Genomic DNA, 16,233 nt, shown 5'->3' on the forward strand with positions numbered 1-16,233 from the left:
GAGCTTCATGATTCCGCAAGGTGCTCACCCAGGCCCTGATTGGTCCTAATCGCTCCATGGGAATCGATTCCTGAGCCTGGTGCTGCTCCAAATCGAAATGAGGTGCTTGGCTCCCCAAAGCAGGGGAGAGAAATATATATATATTAAAGCTTTGTTTGTTTCTTCAATCCAGGCACGCTTCACAACATGACACTAGCCCAAATGTTTGTCCACCCAGACTAAGGAGGGATATGGTGGCTGAATATAAGAGACGTGGTGGAGGATGGTGGAACAAAGGCACAGCCATAAAGGACGTACAGACAGACAGACTCTCACATACTCCTTCTATCACACACACACACACACACACACACACACACACACACACACACACACACACACACACACACACACACACACACACACACACACACACACACACACACACACACACACACACACACACACACTGATTGCTGTACTCCTGCCAGCGTAGTCAGAGCGAGTGGGGGCTGCTGCCTGAAAGAGATGGACGAGGTGGGTACCAAACCAAAGCCATCCATTTCTCAGAGCCAATACATTAAAGCAAAGGATACAAGGCTCACATAGCAAACAGCCCACATACACAGATATAGAAACAGATACAGAAACATGCCATTCCGAATGTTGCAGCTCTGAGGGTGTCAGAGGGGCTGACACCAGAACCATCAATCTCCTCCTCAGAGCCGCACCTCACCCACCCTTGGATCTTCACCAACAGAAGGCTATTACACACACACACACACACACACAGTAAATGGACCTCTCTGAAACATAAGAAAATACTGCTCAGGGAAGACTCAAAATGGAAACATGTCATTTCAAATGCTAAAATGCATTATCTTTTCCAAAGGGATGAGGCAGCTACCGAAGTAAAAAATGGGATGAGCATTGATTTTATTTTCCTGTACAATAAATGATGGTGAATGTAGTGTATGCAGCTATAAGAAAAGCACTGAGCAGTGGCTGAGCCCTGGGATATGTAGGTCAGTCAATACTTTGCACAGCACAGCACAGCATACCAAGCTAACAGGGAACATTCCCAGAACATTAGCTAAGATTCCCATTATGATCTAGCTAGGGTTTTATCTAACATTAGGAGTCCTCTTTAGGTTTCCTAAAGTTCTCTTTAGGTTTCCAGGAAATGTAATAACACAATGTACCAGTAATGTTTTCCCAGCCATCCAAAATAGGTTCTGTGAAAGAACTCTCCATTTGTGGCGATGATTATAGAATGTTCGTATAAAACATTTGCCTGATGTTGCAAGAACGTTCCTATAAGACATTTCATCTGTTCTTTAAAAGGTTCCCAGATTGTTTCACTAGGTCGTGTGAACATTGTGGGGACATCCCAAAAGATATGTTGCCAAAACATAAAAACTGTCAATTTGTGTGGATGATTCTACAATGTTTCTTTTAGGGTGCAAAAAACATTTACCTGGATGTTACAAGAATGTTCCCAGAGTACATTTTGTCTGTCCTTTAAAAAAGGTTTCCAGAATGTTTCATTAGGTTGTGGTAACATTGTGGGGACATGACAAGTGATATGTTCCCAAAACCCAAAATACGCTCAATTGTAATGACATTCATACAATGTTTAAGTTAGGCTGCACAGGACATTTCCTTAATGTTGTAAGACTGAAATAAATCTGTTTTTATGACATTCATAGCATATTTGTTTTAGGTTTAACATAATATTCCATTGATGTTTACACAATATACATTTTACCTCATCTTGGAGGTCCTCAGAACAGTTCAAGAACATTTATAAAATGTTATATACAGTAAAAGCTTGACCAAATTTTACCACAACACTCTCAGCATGCAAATGAAAGCTTAAGAAAGCAGACTGGAATACATCCCCCATTACGTTTTCCATTGTATTGTAGGCAGGTTTGGGTAGTAACAGATTACAAAGAGATTACAAAAATGTTAACTGTTATACCAGCAATATTGTAATTAGATTACAGATACTTTTGAAAAACTAGATTATTACTTTGAGGATTAGTGTTAAAATCAGAAAGGATGTTTGCGCAAAAAAATATTTGACAATCCTCTATTTTCTCAATAACATTCTAATTCAGCATTGAAAAAAGGCGCAAGTTGAAGTTTGTTCCACAAGTCAGAGACCACAATGATGACACACAAAATGGGTTTGATGGATCGTGGGATTCCAGGTGACTACCTCATGAAGCTGGTTGAGAGAATGCCAAAAGTGTGCCAAGTTATCATCAAGGCAAAGGGTGGCTATTTGAAAAATAACAAATCTATTTGGATTTGTTTAACACTTTTTTGGTTACTAAATGATTCCATATGTGTTATTTCATAGTTTTGATGTATTCACTAATATTCTACAATGAAGAAAATAGTCAAAATAAAGAAAAACCCTTGAATGAGTAGGTGTTCTAAAACTTTTGACCGGTAGTGTATGTATGCTACCGTTCAAAAGTTTAGGGTCACTTAGAAATGTCCTTGTTTTTTTAAAGAAAAGCACATTTTTTGTCCATTAAAATAACAGAATTAATCAGAAATACAGTGTAGACATTGTTAATGTTTTAAATGACTATGTTTTATGGAATATCTACATAGGCGTACACAGGCCCATTATCAGCAACCATCACTCCTATGTTCCAATGGTACGTTGTGTTTTTTTTTATTATTATTATTATTATTATTATTATAATAATATATATTTTTTAATCATTATTTATTACAAAAAAACTCAAGGAAGGGGTAATATTAAAGTATTAGAACATGAAGGACAAACAATACAGCATCAAGACACTATCAAACATGTATCAGTCTTTCAGCAACAGAGGCATCCTTATGTGTGAGGGTGCGTGTGGATGATAGTGTTATAAAATATATGTCATAGTTTCCTTTTTCATGATCACAATCTTGTGAAACCCGAACCCTCCAAGATTTCCCCAATAGCTGTCCCTCAACCATTCGAGACCCCTCCCACAGTCCCCCCCGGAAGAAAGAAAATAAAAAATACAATTAATTCCATTCCCCACCCCCAAGAACCCCCCAATGCACCACCAAGAGAATGAACGAAAGAGAAAAAAGGAAAAGACAGAAGAAAACAGAAAACAATGCAATCAAAAATAAAATAAAAAGTAAATGTAAAACAAAGGACATCAAGGACAACTGAAATCATAACAGCAATGCTTACTTTATATGTTTGTGTGCATGTCTGGCACTATTACATGCATGTGTGTGTTCTTGTATGTGTTTATTTGAATGAGAGTGTGTGTATATGCATGTGTACAAACACCTGCACGGCATCAGCCTCAGGCAAATCGGCATTAGTTGTAAAAACACTACCCGTCAGTGTCATTCAAATGTACGTTGGTGTACGTTGTGTTAGCTAATCCAAGTTTATCGTTTTAAAAGGCTAATTGATCATTAGAAAACCCTTTTGCAATTATGTTAGCACAGCTGAAAACTGTTGTTCTGATTAAAGAAGCAATAAAACTGGCCTTCTTTAGACTAGTTGAGTATCTGGAGCATCAGCATTTCTGGGTTCAATTACAGGCTCAAAATGGCCAGAAACAAATAACTGTCTTCTGAAACTCGTCAGTCTATTCTTGTTCTGAGAAATGAAGGCTATTGAATGCGAGAAATTGTCATGAAACTGAAGATCTCGTACAGCGTAAACCGGCTCTAACCAGAATAGAAAGAGGAGTGGGAGGCCCCGGTGCACAACTGAGCAAGAGGACAAGTACATTAGAGTGTCTAGTTTGAGAAACAGACGCCTCACAAGTCCTCAACTGGCAGCTTCATTAAATAGTACCCGCAAAACACCAGTCTCAAGTGAAGAGGCGACTCCGGATGCTGGCCTTCTAGGCAGAGTTGCAAAGAAAAAGCCATATCTCAGACTGGCCAATAAAAAGAAAAGATTGAGATGGGCAAAAGAACACAGACACTGGACAGAGAGACTCTGCCTAGAAGGCCAGCATCCCGGAGTCGCCTCTTTGTTGGTGTTTTGCAGGTAGTATTTAATGAAGCTGCCAGTTTGGTTAAAAATAAGTCCTAGATTATTTGCCCATATCATGCAGCCGACGTGGCAGTGTGGAAATTCTCAATTGAACATTGTAAAGTACTTAAGTAAAAATACTTTCAAGTACCACTTAAGTCGTTTCTTTTGGTATTTGTACTTAACTATTTTTATTTTTGACAACTTTTACTTCACTACATTCCTAAAGAAAATACTGTACCTTTTACTCCATACATTTTCCCTGGTCATCTACTGCCTCTGATCTGGAGGACTCACTAAACACAAATGCTTTGTTTTGTAAATTATGAGTGTTGGAGTGTGTCCCTGGCTATCCGTAAATAAATAAAAACTAGAAAATAGTGCCATTCTTAATGTAAGGAATTTGAAATTATTTATACTTTTACTTTTGATACTTAAGTACATTTTATCAATTACATTTACTTTTGATACTTAAGTATATTTAAAACCAAATACTTTTAGACTTTTAATCAACTAGTATTTTACTGGGTGACTTTCACTTTTACTTGAGTCATTTTCTATTAACGTATCTTTACTTTTACTCAAGTATGACAATTGAGTACTTTTTCCACCACTGCAATTGAGTGCAGGAAATGCAGAAATTTAATTTGTTCTGAAATTTGTTTTGGTTGAAGTTGAATTGAACAGTATAAAACAATCAGAATGGAGGAACATTCTAAAGTGATTTCAATGAGTCTATGTGTTGCCACCCTAGGATCACTCACTACTCATAAAGCAAACGTAGAACTTTTATTATTCAAAAACAAAAAATACTGTACATTTTCTGTTTTTAAATACTGTGATATAATATTTTAGCCACATCACCCAGACCTAGGTCATGCTCAGGTAAAACAATTTGGCTAATCTATATATATTTCCAAGTCCTATTCTTGAAGATCAAGGGGTATAACATTTATTGGAATGACTGGAATTCTCATAAGACTTTGTTTAATGTAAAGATATAATTTAATCGTAGAATTATATGCAGTAGAAAGCGAGGGGTTAGAAGAAGCCTACATAACCAACCCATATAGTAAAATTGAACATCCATATTTGGCCAGCTATGTACTGTTAACTTTAACATTGATTTACCCTGCAATAGATGTCGTTCAATTAGTAACATACATTTTTGTCTTCTTCTAATGCCTCTTAAGGGGAAAGTAATCTAAAAGTAATGAAATGTAATCAGATTACGTTACTCAGTTTGGGTAATCCAAAAGTTACGTTACTGATTACAATTTTGGAAAGGTAACTAGTAACTGTAACGGATTACATTTAGAAAGTAACCTTCCCAACCCTGATTGTAGGTGATCTAGAGACGCATAATAATAATTTAATTCATAGGACATTTGAACAGCATTTAATCATACAAATAAAACCATATTTTTTTATACTTCATATGTTGACAATCTGCACATGTGGGGTTTGAACCTGCAATGTATGGTTTCCAAGCCAGGGCTTTTATCCACCAGGGAAGCTCTCTTACATATTTTATTGTTCAGTATAGCATCGCAGTATGGTCAATCCACAATGTTAAGCCTTCTTAAACATGTCTAACCCAGAGAAATACTGGTAACGTGGTTATTCACCATAACTTCACCCATCCTCTTTATATGCTGTGCACTTCTCTTCATCACGTGTTAAACGTTTTATTATGAAATTTGATTTTGAAATTGAGAAAACGTCAAATTGTTTTCTTATTGAGTTTGAAGGCTCTTAGTTTGAAGGTTCTGAGAAGCATATGAATACACAACAATACAAATCAAATGTTCAAGTTATTTAAAGGAAGCCCTATCTAAATAAAATCACATTTTATAAGACTTTCACCAGATGTGATGAAGGGAATGTCCTGTGCAACCCAACTTAAACATTGTATGAATGTCATCACAACTAAGCATATTTTGTGTTTTGGGAACCCATGTACCCACACTGTTCCCACAACCTAATTACATGTTCTGGGAAACTTTAAAGGATTCAGAAAGGCTGTTCTGTCAACATTCTTGCAACATCAAAGCAACGTTTGGTGCACCCTGATACAAACTTTACGTAAATGTCAGCACAACCAGACAGTTTTTTGTGTTTTGGGAACATATCCCTTGTCATGTCCCCACAACCTAATGAAAAATTCTGGGAATCTTTAAAGAACAGATTAAATATGTTCTAGGAACGTTCTTGCAAAATCAGGCAAATGTTTTATTCAAACCTTCTATAATCATCACCTCGACTGGACAGTTCTTGTGCTATGAGAACATTTGCCACAACCTAATGAATGTTCTGGGAACTTTCACAGAAACAATTTTGGTTTGCTGGATTGTATGGTAAAGTAAATTATAGACCAGGATACCCTTCTGTATGGGAGGGAGAGAGGGAGTGAGGGAAGGAGCAAGAGAGCGACAGAGAAAGTGACAGAGGGTGATAAAGAGATGAAGAGGGAGAATGAGAGATAGAGAGATAAAGACAGAGGAAGATAAGTGAGTATAGTGGTATAAATGGTGAAAAGCAGGGCGATAGATTTTAGAAAGACAAAACAATGGAGTCAAACGGTGAAAGATAGAGAGATAGAGGGGGAGAAGGAAAGCAGATGAGATAGAGGAACAGAGAACGAGGGGAAAAAGAACAAAGGAGAAAAGAGCAGAGAAAAGGATCAAAACAGGAGGTCGTGGAACCCCTACAGTTTCAGGGTTGAATTGATATGACTGTGTTATGTTTTGTTGTATACAGTACTGTAGCTGTAGGTTACGGTCTGAGTGAAACCTACCAGGAGGCGTTGCCGTGGGAGCTGTTGTCAAGGTGACAGAGGAGTTCCAGGTTCTGGGGGTTGTGGGAGTTGTGGGGATCGTCTGGGCATTCATGGCTCCCTGACTCCCACTCTGGGGGCATCCTCCAAACAGCCCCACATGTCACCACGCGACTCTCACTGGCTGGAGGGGACAGCAGAAACAGGCAGAGTTACACACCTGAAGGGGGTGGGCGAACTGGGAACTCACTCAGGACATGGGTGTGAATGAAAGACAGCACACACAGGCTTCCAGCTGGACCAGATCTATAGGACCTACTTAGGGACCTGTTTTGGGGTTCTCATAAACCTGGTACAGCTAGATCCCTGTAGGTGCTGGCTTGCAATCAAATCCATTTCTTGAGTGTCCTGAAATGTACAGCGAGCAGATCGTGAGTAGATAGATCGAGCAAGTCAAGTGACAGAAACATTATTCATAAAAATAAATTCCAAGTCTGACATGCATGTGTGGGAGGGTCTGGTCTCTGAGTTCTAACCCATTCCAGCAGCAGCTGTCATCATGTGAGCTGAAGTATGTAGGGCCCAGCTGACAAGAGAGGCAGAGAGAGGGAAGAAGATTGAGAAAGAGAGCAATAGAGCAAGAGAGAGAGGAGATATAAAGAAAGAGAGCGAAACAGAATGAGAGAGAGCGAGAGACTAACTGTGGGCCTCTCCCTCTGGTTTCGGCTGCCCCTAAAGGCCTACCCTGGCCTCCACGCCTCCCTGCTCTCCCAGTTTCTCACTCTGTCATGGCTGTCTACACATGTAAAGCTATGCCCCGTTCACACCTCCACCACACCACCATCTCCACCACACCCACCACAACACTATCCCCACCACAACACCATCAGGAGAGAGACAGCCCATCTCCCCAGATCAGACAGTGAATAGGAAGGAATGTGCCTCAGCAGCAGCTGTAGAGAAAAAGGTAGTGGGTAAAGTGAGGGCATATGATCTTCACTTCTTTTTGACTGGGGCTACTCCATTAGATTGGATGTCATGATAATTACATTTCTCTTTTGAACTGTACTCTGACATAATGTGTATCACAGCCCTCCGCCACAATAGGGCTGACGCAAAGAGAGGAGAGTGAGAGTACCGTGGCCTTGTTTTCAATGCCTCTCTCCTGGTTTGTCTCCTCACAACTACAGTAGCCTACATCCAGAGCTGATTCCTACTGTCACTAACCCCACCAAGGCCAAAGGCATCCATCTAATAAACTCAGAAATGTAATTACTTTTTTTTCTCCACTCTTTCTCATCCAAATCGTCTCTTCATGTTTGTTTAGATTTGTAATTGTCTCGAGGCAACTGTTGGCAGAAGGAGTGTGAAAGAAATGGGACGTGTTACTTTAGCATAATTGCTAGTGTGAAATGGCAGGGTGGGAGCATGGTGTGAGTCTGGGCTTGTGTGTCATATCTTGGCCATGGTCAGGGGTACACATGGCTGGCTAACAGGGTTGTCACCGCCTTGCCTAGATGGTTACATATAAGTAACATCCTTTAATTTCAAGACAGAATGCAGTATACCTTATGGGGTCATGAGATTTTCCTGAACACACGACTTGACCAGGAAAAACACTGGCCCCTAGTTGTGAGAGAGAGACTAGTAACATAAAGACAGGAAAGAGACTGAAAAAAATGAGAGATAAAGAGTGAGAGAGGCAGACAGACAGAGAGAGAAGGAGAAAAAAAGAAAGATGCAAGGGGAGCGCGGTCGGGAGCCTCACTTTTGTTGTAGCAGGTCGTCAGCACGGCTTTATCTGCAGGACTGGCACTGATGTGCCATATCTCCCCTGCCTGGTGCTGCAGGACGCTCTTACTAATGATGTTATTCTCATCATCAAAGTCAATGATGTGGATCTGTGGAAAGGAGAAAGGGAGAGAGGAGAGAGAAAGAGAGGCGGGAGGAGAGAGAGTGTGAGGGAAGGAGAGAGGAGAGAGAGAGAGAGGCGGGAGGAGAGAGAGTGTGAGGGAAGGAGAGAGGAGAGAGAGAGAGAGAGAGGGGAGAGCAGTGAGGACGAGGTTCTAGTGAGAACACAGACAGAGGAGCGCCTCCTCCCCCTCATCTTTCACCAGTCGCCCTAACCCTCAGCAGTACAAAGCACCCCTCACACAAAAAGGTTCCGTCTTTAATATGACAGTGAACGCAACCTTAAATGCAGACATCACTTATTAAGATGTATTAACTTCACACACCCACTGCGTTTTTTTGTCTCGATTTCCTCTTAAAAGCAGCGATTAAACACTCCTTCAGAAGTTGGGTCCGATTCAGAGGAGTTACAGAGAGCGCCACGTCTTAGACGGCAGAAAGGTCCAATAGAGGAAAATCGATCAAATCTATGCACCCTTCACAACATATTTTTTGTTTTATTTTTTATTTTATTTCACCTTTATTTAACCAGGTAGGCAAGTTGAGAACAAGTTCTCATTTACAATTGCGACCTGGCCAAGATAAAGCAAAGCAGTTCGACAACATACAAAAACACAGAGTTACACATGGAGTAAAACAACATACAATCAATGATACAGTAGACAAAAATAAGACTATATACAATGTGAGCAAATGATGTGAGATAAGGGAGGTAAAGGCAAAAAAAGGCCATGATGGCAAAGTAAATAAAGTATAGCAAGTAAAACACTGGAATGGTAGAATTATAATTTGAAGAAAGTTCAAAGTTAAAATATAAATAATATGGTGCAAAGGAGCAAAATAATAAATAAAATAAATAAATACAGTAGGGGAAGAGGTAGTAGTTTGGGCTAAATTATAGATGGGCTATGTACAGGTGCAGTGATCTGGGAGCTGCTCTGATAGCTGGTGCTTAAAGCTAGTGAGGGAGATAAGTGTTTCCAGTTTCAGAGATTTTTGTAGTTCGTTCCAGTCATTGGCAGCAGAGAACTGGAAGGAGAGACGACCAAAGGAGGAGTTGGCTTTAGGGGTGACCAGAGAGATATACCTGCTGGAGCGCGTGCTACAGGTGGGTGCTGCTATGGTGACCAGTGAGCGGAGATAAGGGGGGACTTTACCTAGCAGGGTCTTGTAGATGACCTGGAGCCAATGTGTTTGGCGACGATTATGAAGCGAAGGCCAGCCAACGAGAGCGTACAGGTCGCAGTGGTGGGTAGTATATGGGGCTTTGGTGACAAAACGGATGGCACTGTGATAGACTGCATCCAGCTTGTTGAGTAGGGTATTGGAGGCTATTTTGTAAATGACATCGCCGAAGTCGAGGATTGGTAGGATGGTCAGTTTTACGAGGGTATGTTTGGCAGCATGAGTGAAGGATGCTTTGTTGCGAAATAGGAAGCCAATTCTAGATGTAACTTTGGATTGGAGATGATTGATGTGAGTCTGGAAGGAGAGTTACAGTCTAACCAGACACCTAGGTATTTGTAGTTATCCACAAATTCTAAATCAGAACCGTCCAGAGAAGTGATGCTGGACAGGCGGGCAGGTAATGATAAGTAATAATGATGATAATGATAAGTAACATAAGTAACATGTGGAACACCAGAGCAGGCAGGGGTCACTGTCTGTGAAATCAGTAAAACAGTATGTTATTATTACTGTTATTTTATTGTGTAACTATTTCCTTTTTTATTTATACTGAACAAAAATATAAATGCAACATGTAAAGCGTTAGTCCCACAGTTCATGAGCTGAAATAAAAGATCCCAGAAATTTCCCAGACACGCAAAAAGCTTATTTCTCTCCAATTTTGTGCACAAATGAGTTTACATCCCTGTTAGTGAGCATTTCTCCTTTGCAAATATAATCCATCCACCTGACAGGTGTGGCATATCAAGAAGATGATTAAACAGGATGATCATTACACAGGTGCACCTTGTGCTGGGGACAATTGTACTAAAGTCACTCTAAAATGTGCAGTTTTGTCACACAACACAATGCCATAGATGTCTCAAGTTTTGAGGGAGCGTGCAATTGAAATGCTAACTGCAGGAATGTCCACCAGAGCTGTTGCCAGAGATGTTCATTTCTCTATCATAAGCTGCCTCCAATGTCGTTTTAGAGAATTTGGCAGTACATCCAACCGGCCTCACAACCGCAGACCACGTGTAACCACCCCAGCCCAGGACCTCCACATCCAGCTTCTTCACCTGCGGAATTGTCTGAGACCAGCCATCCGGACAGCTGATGAAACTGTGGGTTTGCACAACCGAAGAATTGCTGCACAAACTGTCGGAAACCGTCTCATGGAAGCTCATCTGCGTGCTCATCATCCTCACCAGGGTCTTGACCTGACTGCAGTTTGGCGTTATGACCGACTTCAGTGAGTAAATGTTCACCTTCGATGGCCACTGGCATGCTGGAGAAGTATGCTCTTCACAGATGAATCCCGGTTTCAACTGTACCGGGCAGATGGCAGACAGCATGAATGGCATTGTGTGGGCAAGTGGTGTGCTGATGTCACCGTTGTGAACAGATAGCCCCATCGTGGCAGTGGGGTTATGGTATGGGCAGGCAAACGCTACAGACAACGAACACAATTGCATTTTATCAATGGCAATTACATTGGACAATGGTTGAGAGGTGTTGTGGACCCAAAGCTTCCTGTTAAATTGATTGCAGTTTGTCTAACAGCCATGAAGTTATCTTGCTATCATCTTCAAGGTCAGCAGACTAAAGAGTTGGCATTACAACAGAAAGCGTAGGCCTAATATTTGCAAGCAAGCTGTGTGCAGGACATTGGAACTTCTATTGACTTAGGCCTATTAGAATGGATCATTATGGAAATCTATTTTATAGATATTTGACTTAGGTGGTAAAGCAGCGACAATCAAGAGGTTTGATGTGGTTAATAACACCCGTCATTCTAATAAGGCTGAGTGTCACTGCACCGTGGGGGCCATTAATCTGGTTGCACTGGACAACAACTCCAGGCACTCCTCTACCCTGTTCACTTTTTACAGGCAGGGAGGAGAGGAGCAGAGCATCGGAGCAGCAGAATACAGCGTCCTTCAGCTGCCTCAAAGTCACACAGGCTGCCATTAACCTTGGGCTGGACCACATCGAGCAAAGATTATTACACAAAGTTATAATTTTATGGGGGAGACATACAAATAAATGTCGGTGCTGGTGGGACAGGGTAATTGGAGGGAAGAGGAAGAGCGGTAGTAGGGCCCCTGAATGAACCCAGGGTGGAGGAGAAGTCCCATGGGTGATTTATCCTGCGTTATTCCCCAGCCGGAGCCAGCGGAGTGACTTATCCCTGCATCCCTCTCTCAGCCCAGTCGGGCTTCCTTCCCAGCCCGTTGTAATTATGTAGCAGAAAAAGACACGATAAAAAGGAGCTCGCCGACGGTCTCCACTTTTGGTCCTTTAGTTAAAGCTCTTTAGTGGTGCTAATGACAGTAAGCAGGACAGAGGAGTAGGGAACTGGCAGAAGTGGCAGGGTTGAGATGTTTTAATGCCACACAAACTGGAGGAGCCCCAAAGTTCTGCCATTCATATGGCGCTGCCCTCTCAGGGCTGGAGTGGCACTTAAGGTAAGAGGAAGGGAGGGTATAAATTAGATATCTGAAGCCCACATTAGAGAGGCAGGAAGCTTAGTGACATGTCCAAGCTACTGTATAAGTGCCTGATGCCAGAGACAATCAGGTGGTGTCTCTATGTGACCAATGCCTGGGGGTGGGACTGAAGCCATCTTCAAGGAGGAGTCCACTTGCTGGAACAGCCAATAATCATAAGTGAAACAGCATTGTGATAAGGATGGGATGAAATTATTGCTCCCTTTGTTGTGACTGCAATGCATTCAGAAATGCTGGTACAAAACACCCAACATTCTGTTTTTCAATTCTCAACAACAGTGCTTGGTGCAGGCATCACAGCAGTACTATCATTATAAGTATTTTCCTCTCAAAAACATGGCGTGGGTGATCAAACATAAGCACTGTTTGTCTGTCCAACCACCGGGATAGATTTGGAATGGGCTCCAGCAACATATTTCAACACCCACAGCCAAAGCCAGAATTTAAAAAAAGAAGCATAGACCATTTTCTCACCAAAGGATGCCAAAACCATTTCAACACAGACATCAGTCTCTCCTCTCTGAAATCAGTAATTACCCCCCCCCCCCCCATTTATGGCCAACTGTTTCTGTGGTCTGTCTGCATGATGACCTAGGAAAGACACACACACACACACACACACACCACGGGTTGGAATCAGCCCAATAACAGTGCCAGAGGCCAAGGCTAAGCCTGTCCTCACAGCACTATCTGGTCATCTCAGCACTACCTGGTCCACACAGGCCCATATGGCTAGCATGATCCTAGGCTTGTTTACTAGGCCTACAATTCTCAAAGGCACATGGCTGCTGGACAAGGCTTGAGGTAACCCACTTAACTGAAGGTACCACTAAATAAGCAGAGCGTGGCATGGACAGTCATGGCACAGGCAATAAGATGTTGCATTTACAACCCAGTCTTGATGCAACCCAGGAGGAACTAGTTGTGAGGTATCAGTGGGTCTCAAGTCCCATCTCAACACATGGGCCAATCTTGGCTGGAATACCCCATTATGAATACTAGAGGCCTTGGTGGGCTGAAACAAGCAGCCAAAGAGCTACATCAGATAAAGGATCAAGTGAGTCCACTGTGGATGTTGTTCCCATTAAAAATATATAGTACGTTTTTAGTGCAACTTTAGATTACATCCAAAAGTGGGCCCCACCTTAGAAGAACAGACACATGACTTTGAGCAATACCCTTCCTAGATGGTCTTCCAATGCATAGGCTATATACAGCTGTAAGGTGTACTACTCTTGGTAAGTGCAGTTGTTTGACTCACCTGATTGTCAAATTTGAGGGACTGGGTGCCCACAAGAAAGCGAATGGCATCTGATTCAGCTGTCTGGGAAGTAAGTGCCCGAGCCTGCAAAACAAGATACAGTTGGTACATTGTAACACTGTAACTAATGTTGACTATACCCATGTACACTACCGGTCAAAAGTTTTAGAACACCTAATCATCAAGGGTTTTTCTTTATTTTTACATTGTACAATAGTGAAGACATCTAAAATATGAAATAACACATATGGAATTATGTATTAACCAAGAAAAAGTAAAACAAATCAAAATATATTTTATATTTGAGATTCTTCAAATAGCCACCCTTTGCCTTGATGACAGCTTTGCACACTCTTGGCATTCTCTCAACCAGCTTCATAAGGTAGTCACCTAGAATGCACTTCAATTAACAGGTGTGCCTTCTTAAAAAGTTCATTTGTGGAATTTCTTTCCTTCTTAATGAGTTTGAGCATTAAGGTAAAGAAGGTAACCCTATTTGGTAAAAGACCAAGTCTATATTATGGCAAGAAGAGCTAAAATAAGCAAAGAGAAACGACAGTACATCAATACTTTAAAACATGAAGGTCAGTCAATACAGAACATTTCAATAACTTTTAAAGTTTCTTCAAGTGCAATCGCAAAAAACATCAAGCGCTATGATGAAACTGGCTCTCATCAGGACCGCCACAGGAATGGAAGACCCAGAGTTACCTCTGCTGCAGAGGAAAAGTTTATTAGAGTTACCAGCCTCAGAAATTGCAGCCCCAAAAAATGCTTCACAGTGTTCCAAGTAACAGACACATCTCAACATCAACTGTTCAGAGATTAGGCCTTCATGGTCCATTTGCTGCAAAGAAACCACTACTGAAGGACACCGATAAGAAGAAGAGACTTGATTGTGCCAAGAAACACGAGCAATGGACATTTAACTGGTGGAAATTTGTCCTTTGGTCTGGAGTCCATATTGGAGATTTTTGATTCCAACCGCCGTGTCTTTGTGAGATGGATGATCTCCACATGTGTGGTTCCCACCGTGAAGCATGGGAGAGGAGGTGTTAAGATGTGGGGGTGCTTTGCTGGTGACACTGTCTGTGATTTATTTAGAATTAAAGGCACACTTAACCAGCATGGCTACCACAGCATTCTGCAGCTATACGCCATACCATCTGGATTGGGCTTAGTGGGACTATCATTTGTTTTTCAACAGGATAATGACCCAACACACTTCCAGGCTGTGTACGGGCTATTTTACCAAGAAGGAGAGTGATGGAGTGCTGCATCAGATGTCCTTGCCTCCACAATCCCCCGACCTCAACCAAATTAAGATCGTTTGTGATTAGTCCGACAGCAGAGTGAAGGAAAAGCAGCCAACAAGTGCTCCGCATACATGGGAACTCCTTCAAGACTGTTCCAGCTGGTTGAGAGAATGCCAAGAGTGTGCAAAGCTGTCATCAAGGCAAAGGGATGCTATTTGAAGAATCTCAAATATTTAAAAAACACTTTTTTGGTTACTACATGATTCCATATGTGTTATTTCATAGTTCTGATGTCTTCACTATTATTCTACAATGTAGAAAATAGTACAAATTAAGAAAAACCCTTGAATGGAGGTGTTCTAAAACCTTTGACCGGTAGTGCATGTATGTACATTATGTAATGCTATGCCGATACAGGGCTTTACGTGACGAACGTATCACTAAAGCATGATGACATTGCAAAGCAACAATGTTGACGTACATCGAAGAGAGTTCAGATGAATATTTGTCAACATTAGAGTTGCATAGCTAGGACGAGGTTGCCCCAGTATCTGAGCGTTAGAGATGTCGACAAGTCATACTCCTCGTCGACATCTCTAACGCCCAGATACTGGGGCAGGACGAGGTTGTCTGACATAGCTATACTGTATCCAGCTAACGTTAATGCATGCATATCTCCGACGTGGAACTGTACCTGAAATTCGAGGCCGTATATCACAGGTGCATCGTCCTCCATGTCCCACGTATGTTGCAAGCTTATTATTATTGCTTGAAAGCGTTACGTTTAATGTGAGATTTCACAAATAAACTCCTTGCACTGTTTATCCATTACCTCGCTGAATGTTATTTTAATTCCGCAAACGTTAAAATAAATACTTACGTAGCGTACAGTGAATGTCCGTAAACATAACTGGAGAAAGCAGATGTTTACGGTTTAAAATGCGTAAAATATTTAAGAATACCGATTCTACAGATACGTAGGAAATTTGATTCCTATTGAACACTGTACATTTCACTTCCTGGAAGATTCACACAGGCGCACTATTGCCGTAGCCGTCAACATTCCTTAGCAAAGGTAATCTAAAGCGCCTTGTTTTGTTTACATTGGTTTACAGCTTAATAGGGGAGGCTGATGTATCGCTACATGTTATTTATGTAAGCACGTGATTTGTATGAATATATTCATAAAAGTAGTTATCTCCTTTTTTGCCATTTGAAGCACCTGTAGCTTAGCACGCTAACTTTAGCTAGCCATCATTACCCCAAAAGCACAACAATCTACTAGCCATAGAAATTGAATGAATCATTGTATATCTAAGCCCGTATGATACATTTCATTGTAAAGAACATGA

At 41.3% G+C, this 16,233-nt stretch overlaps 1 protein-coding gene and 1 pseudogene across 2 annotated transcripts in view; one reads left to right on the plus strand and one right to left on the minus strand.

The window, feature by feature from the left end:
• The window catches only part of LOC106573328 (EARP-interacting protein homolog), a 42,228-nt gene extending 26,354 nt beyond the window's left edge, over positions 1–15,874 (minus strand). Inside the window, exons 1-4 of one of the 2 annotated variants that reach the window (XM_014148406.2) lie at positions 15,576–15,874; positions 13,626–13,709; positions 8,542–8,674; positions 6,795–6,957 (exon numbers count right to left, since the gene is read on the minus strand). In XM_014148406.2, coding sequence (XP_014003881.2) covers positions 6,795–6,957; positions 8,542–8,674; positions 13,626–13,709; positions 15,576–15,617 — 422 coding nt within the window. In that variant the 5' untranslated portion in view covers positions 15,618–15,874. Of the gene's footprint in view, positions 1–6,794; positions 6,958–8,541; positions 8,675–13,625; positions 13,713–15,575 lie in introns of both variants that reach the window. The other variant, XM_014148327.2, reaches the window with a different exon arrangement.
• LOC106573429 (trafficking protein particle complex subunit 12-like) overlaps positions 15,680–16,233 on the plus strand; it is a 30,257-nt pseudogene continuing 29,703 nt past the window's right edge.

The sequence above is a fragment of the Salmo salar genome, chromosome ssa01 (assembly GCF_905237065.1).
Source record: "Salmo salar chromosome ssa01, Ssal_v3.1, whole genome shotgun sequence".
In the NCBI taxonomy this organism is placed as follows: Eukaryota; Metazoa; Chordata; class Actinopteri; order Salmoniformes; family Salmonidae; genus Salmo; species Salmo salar.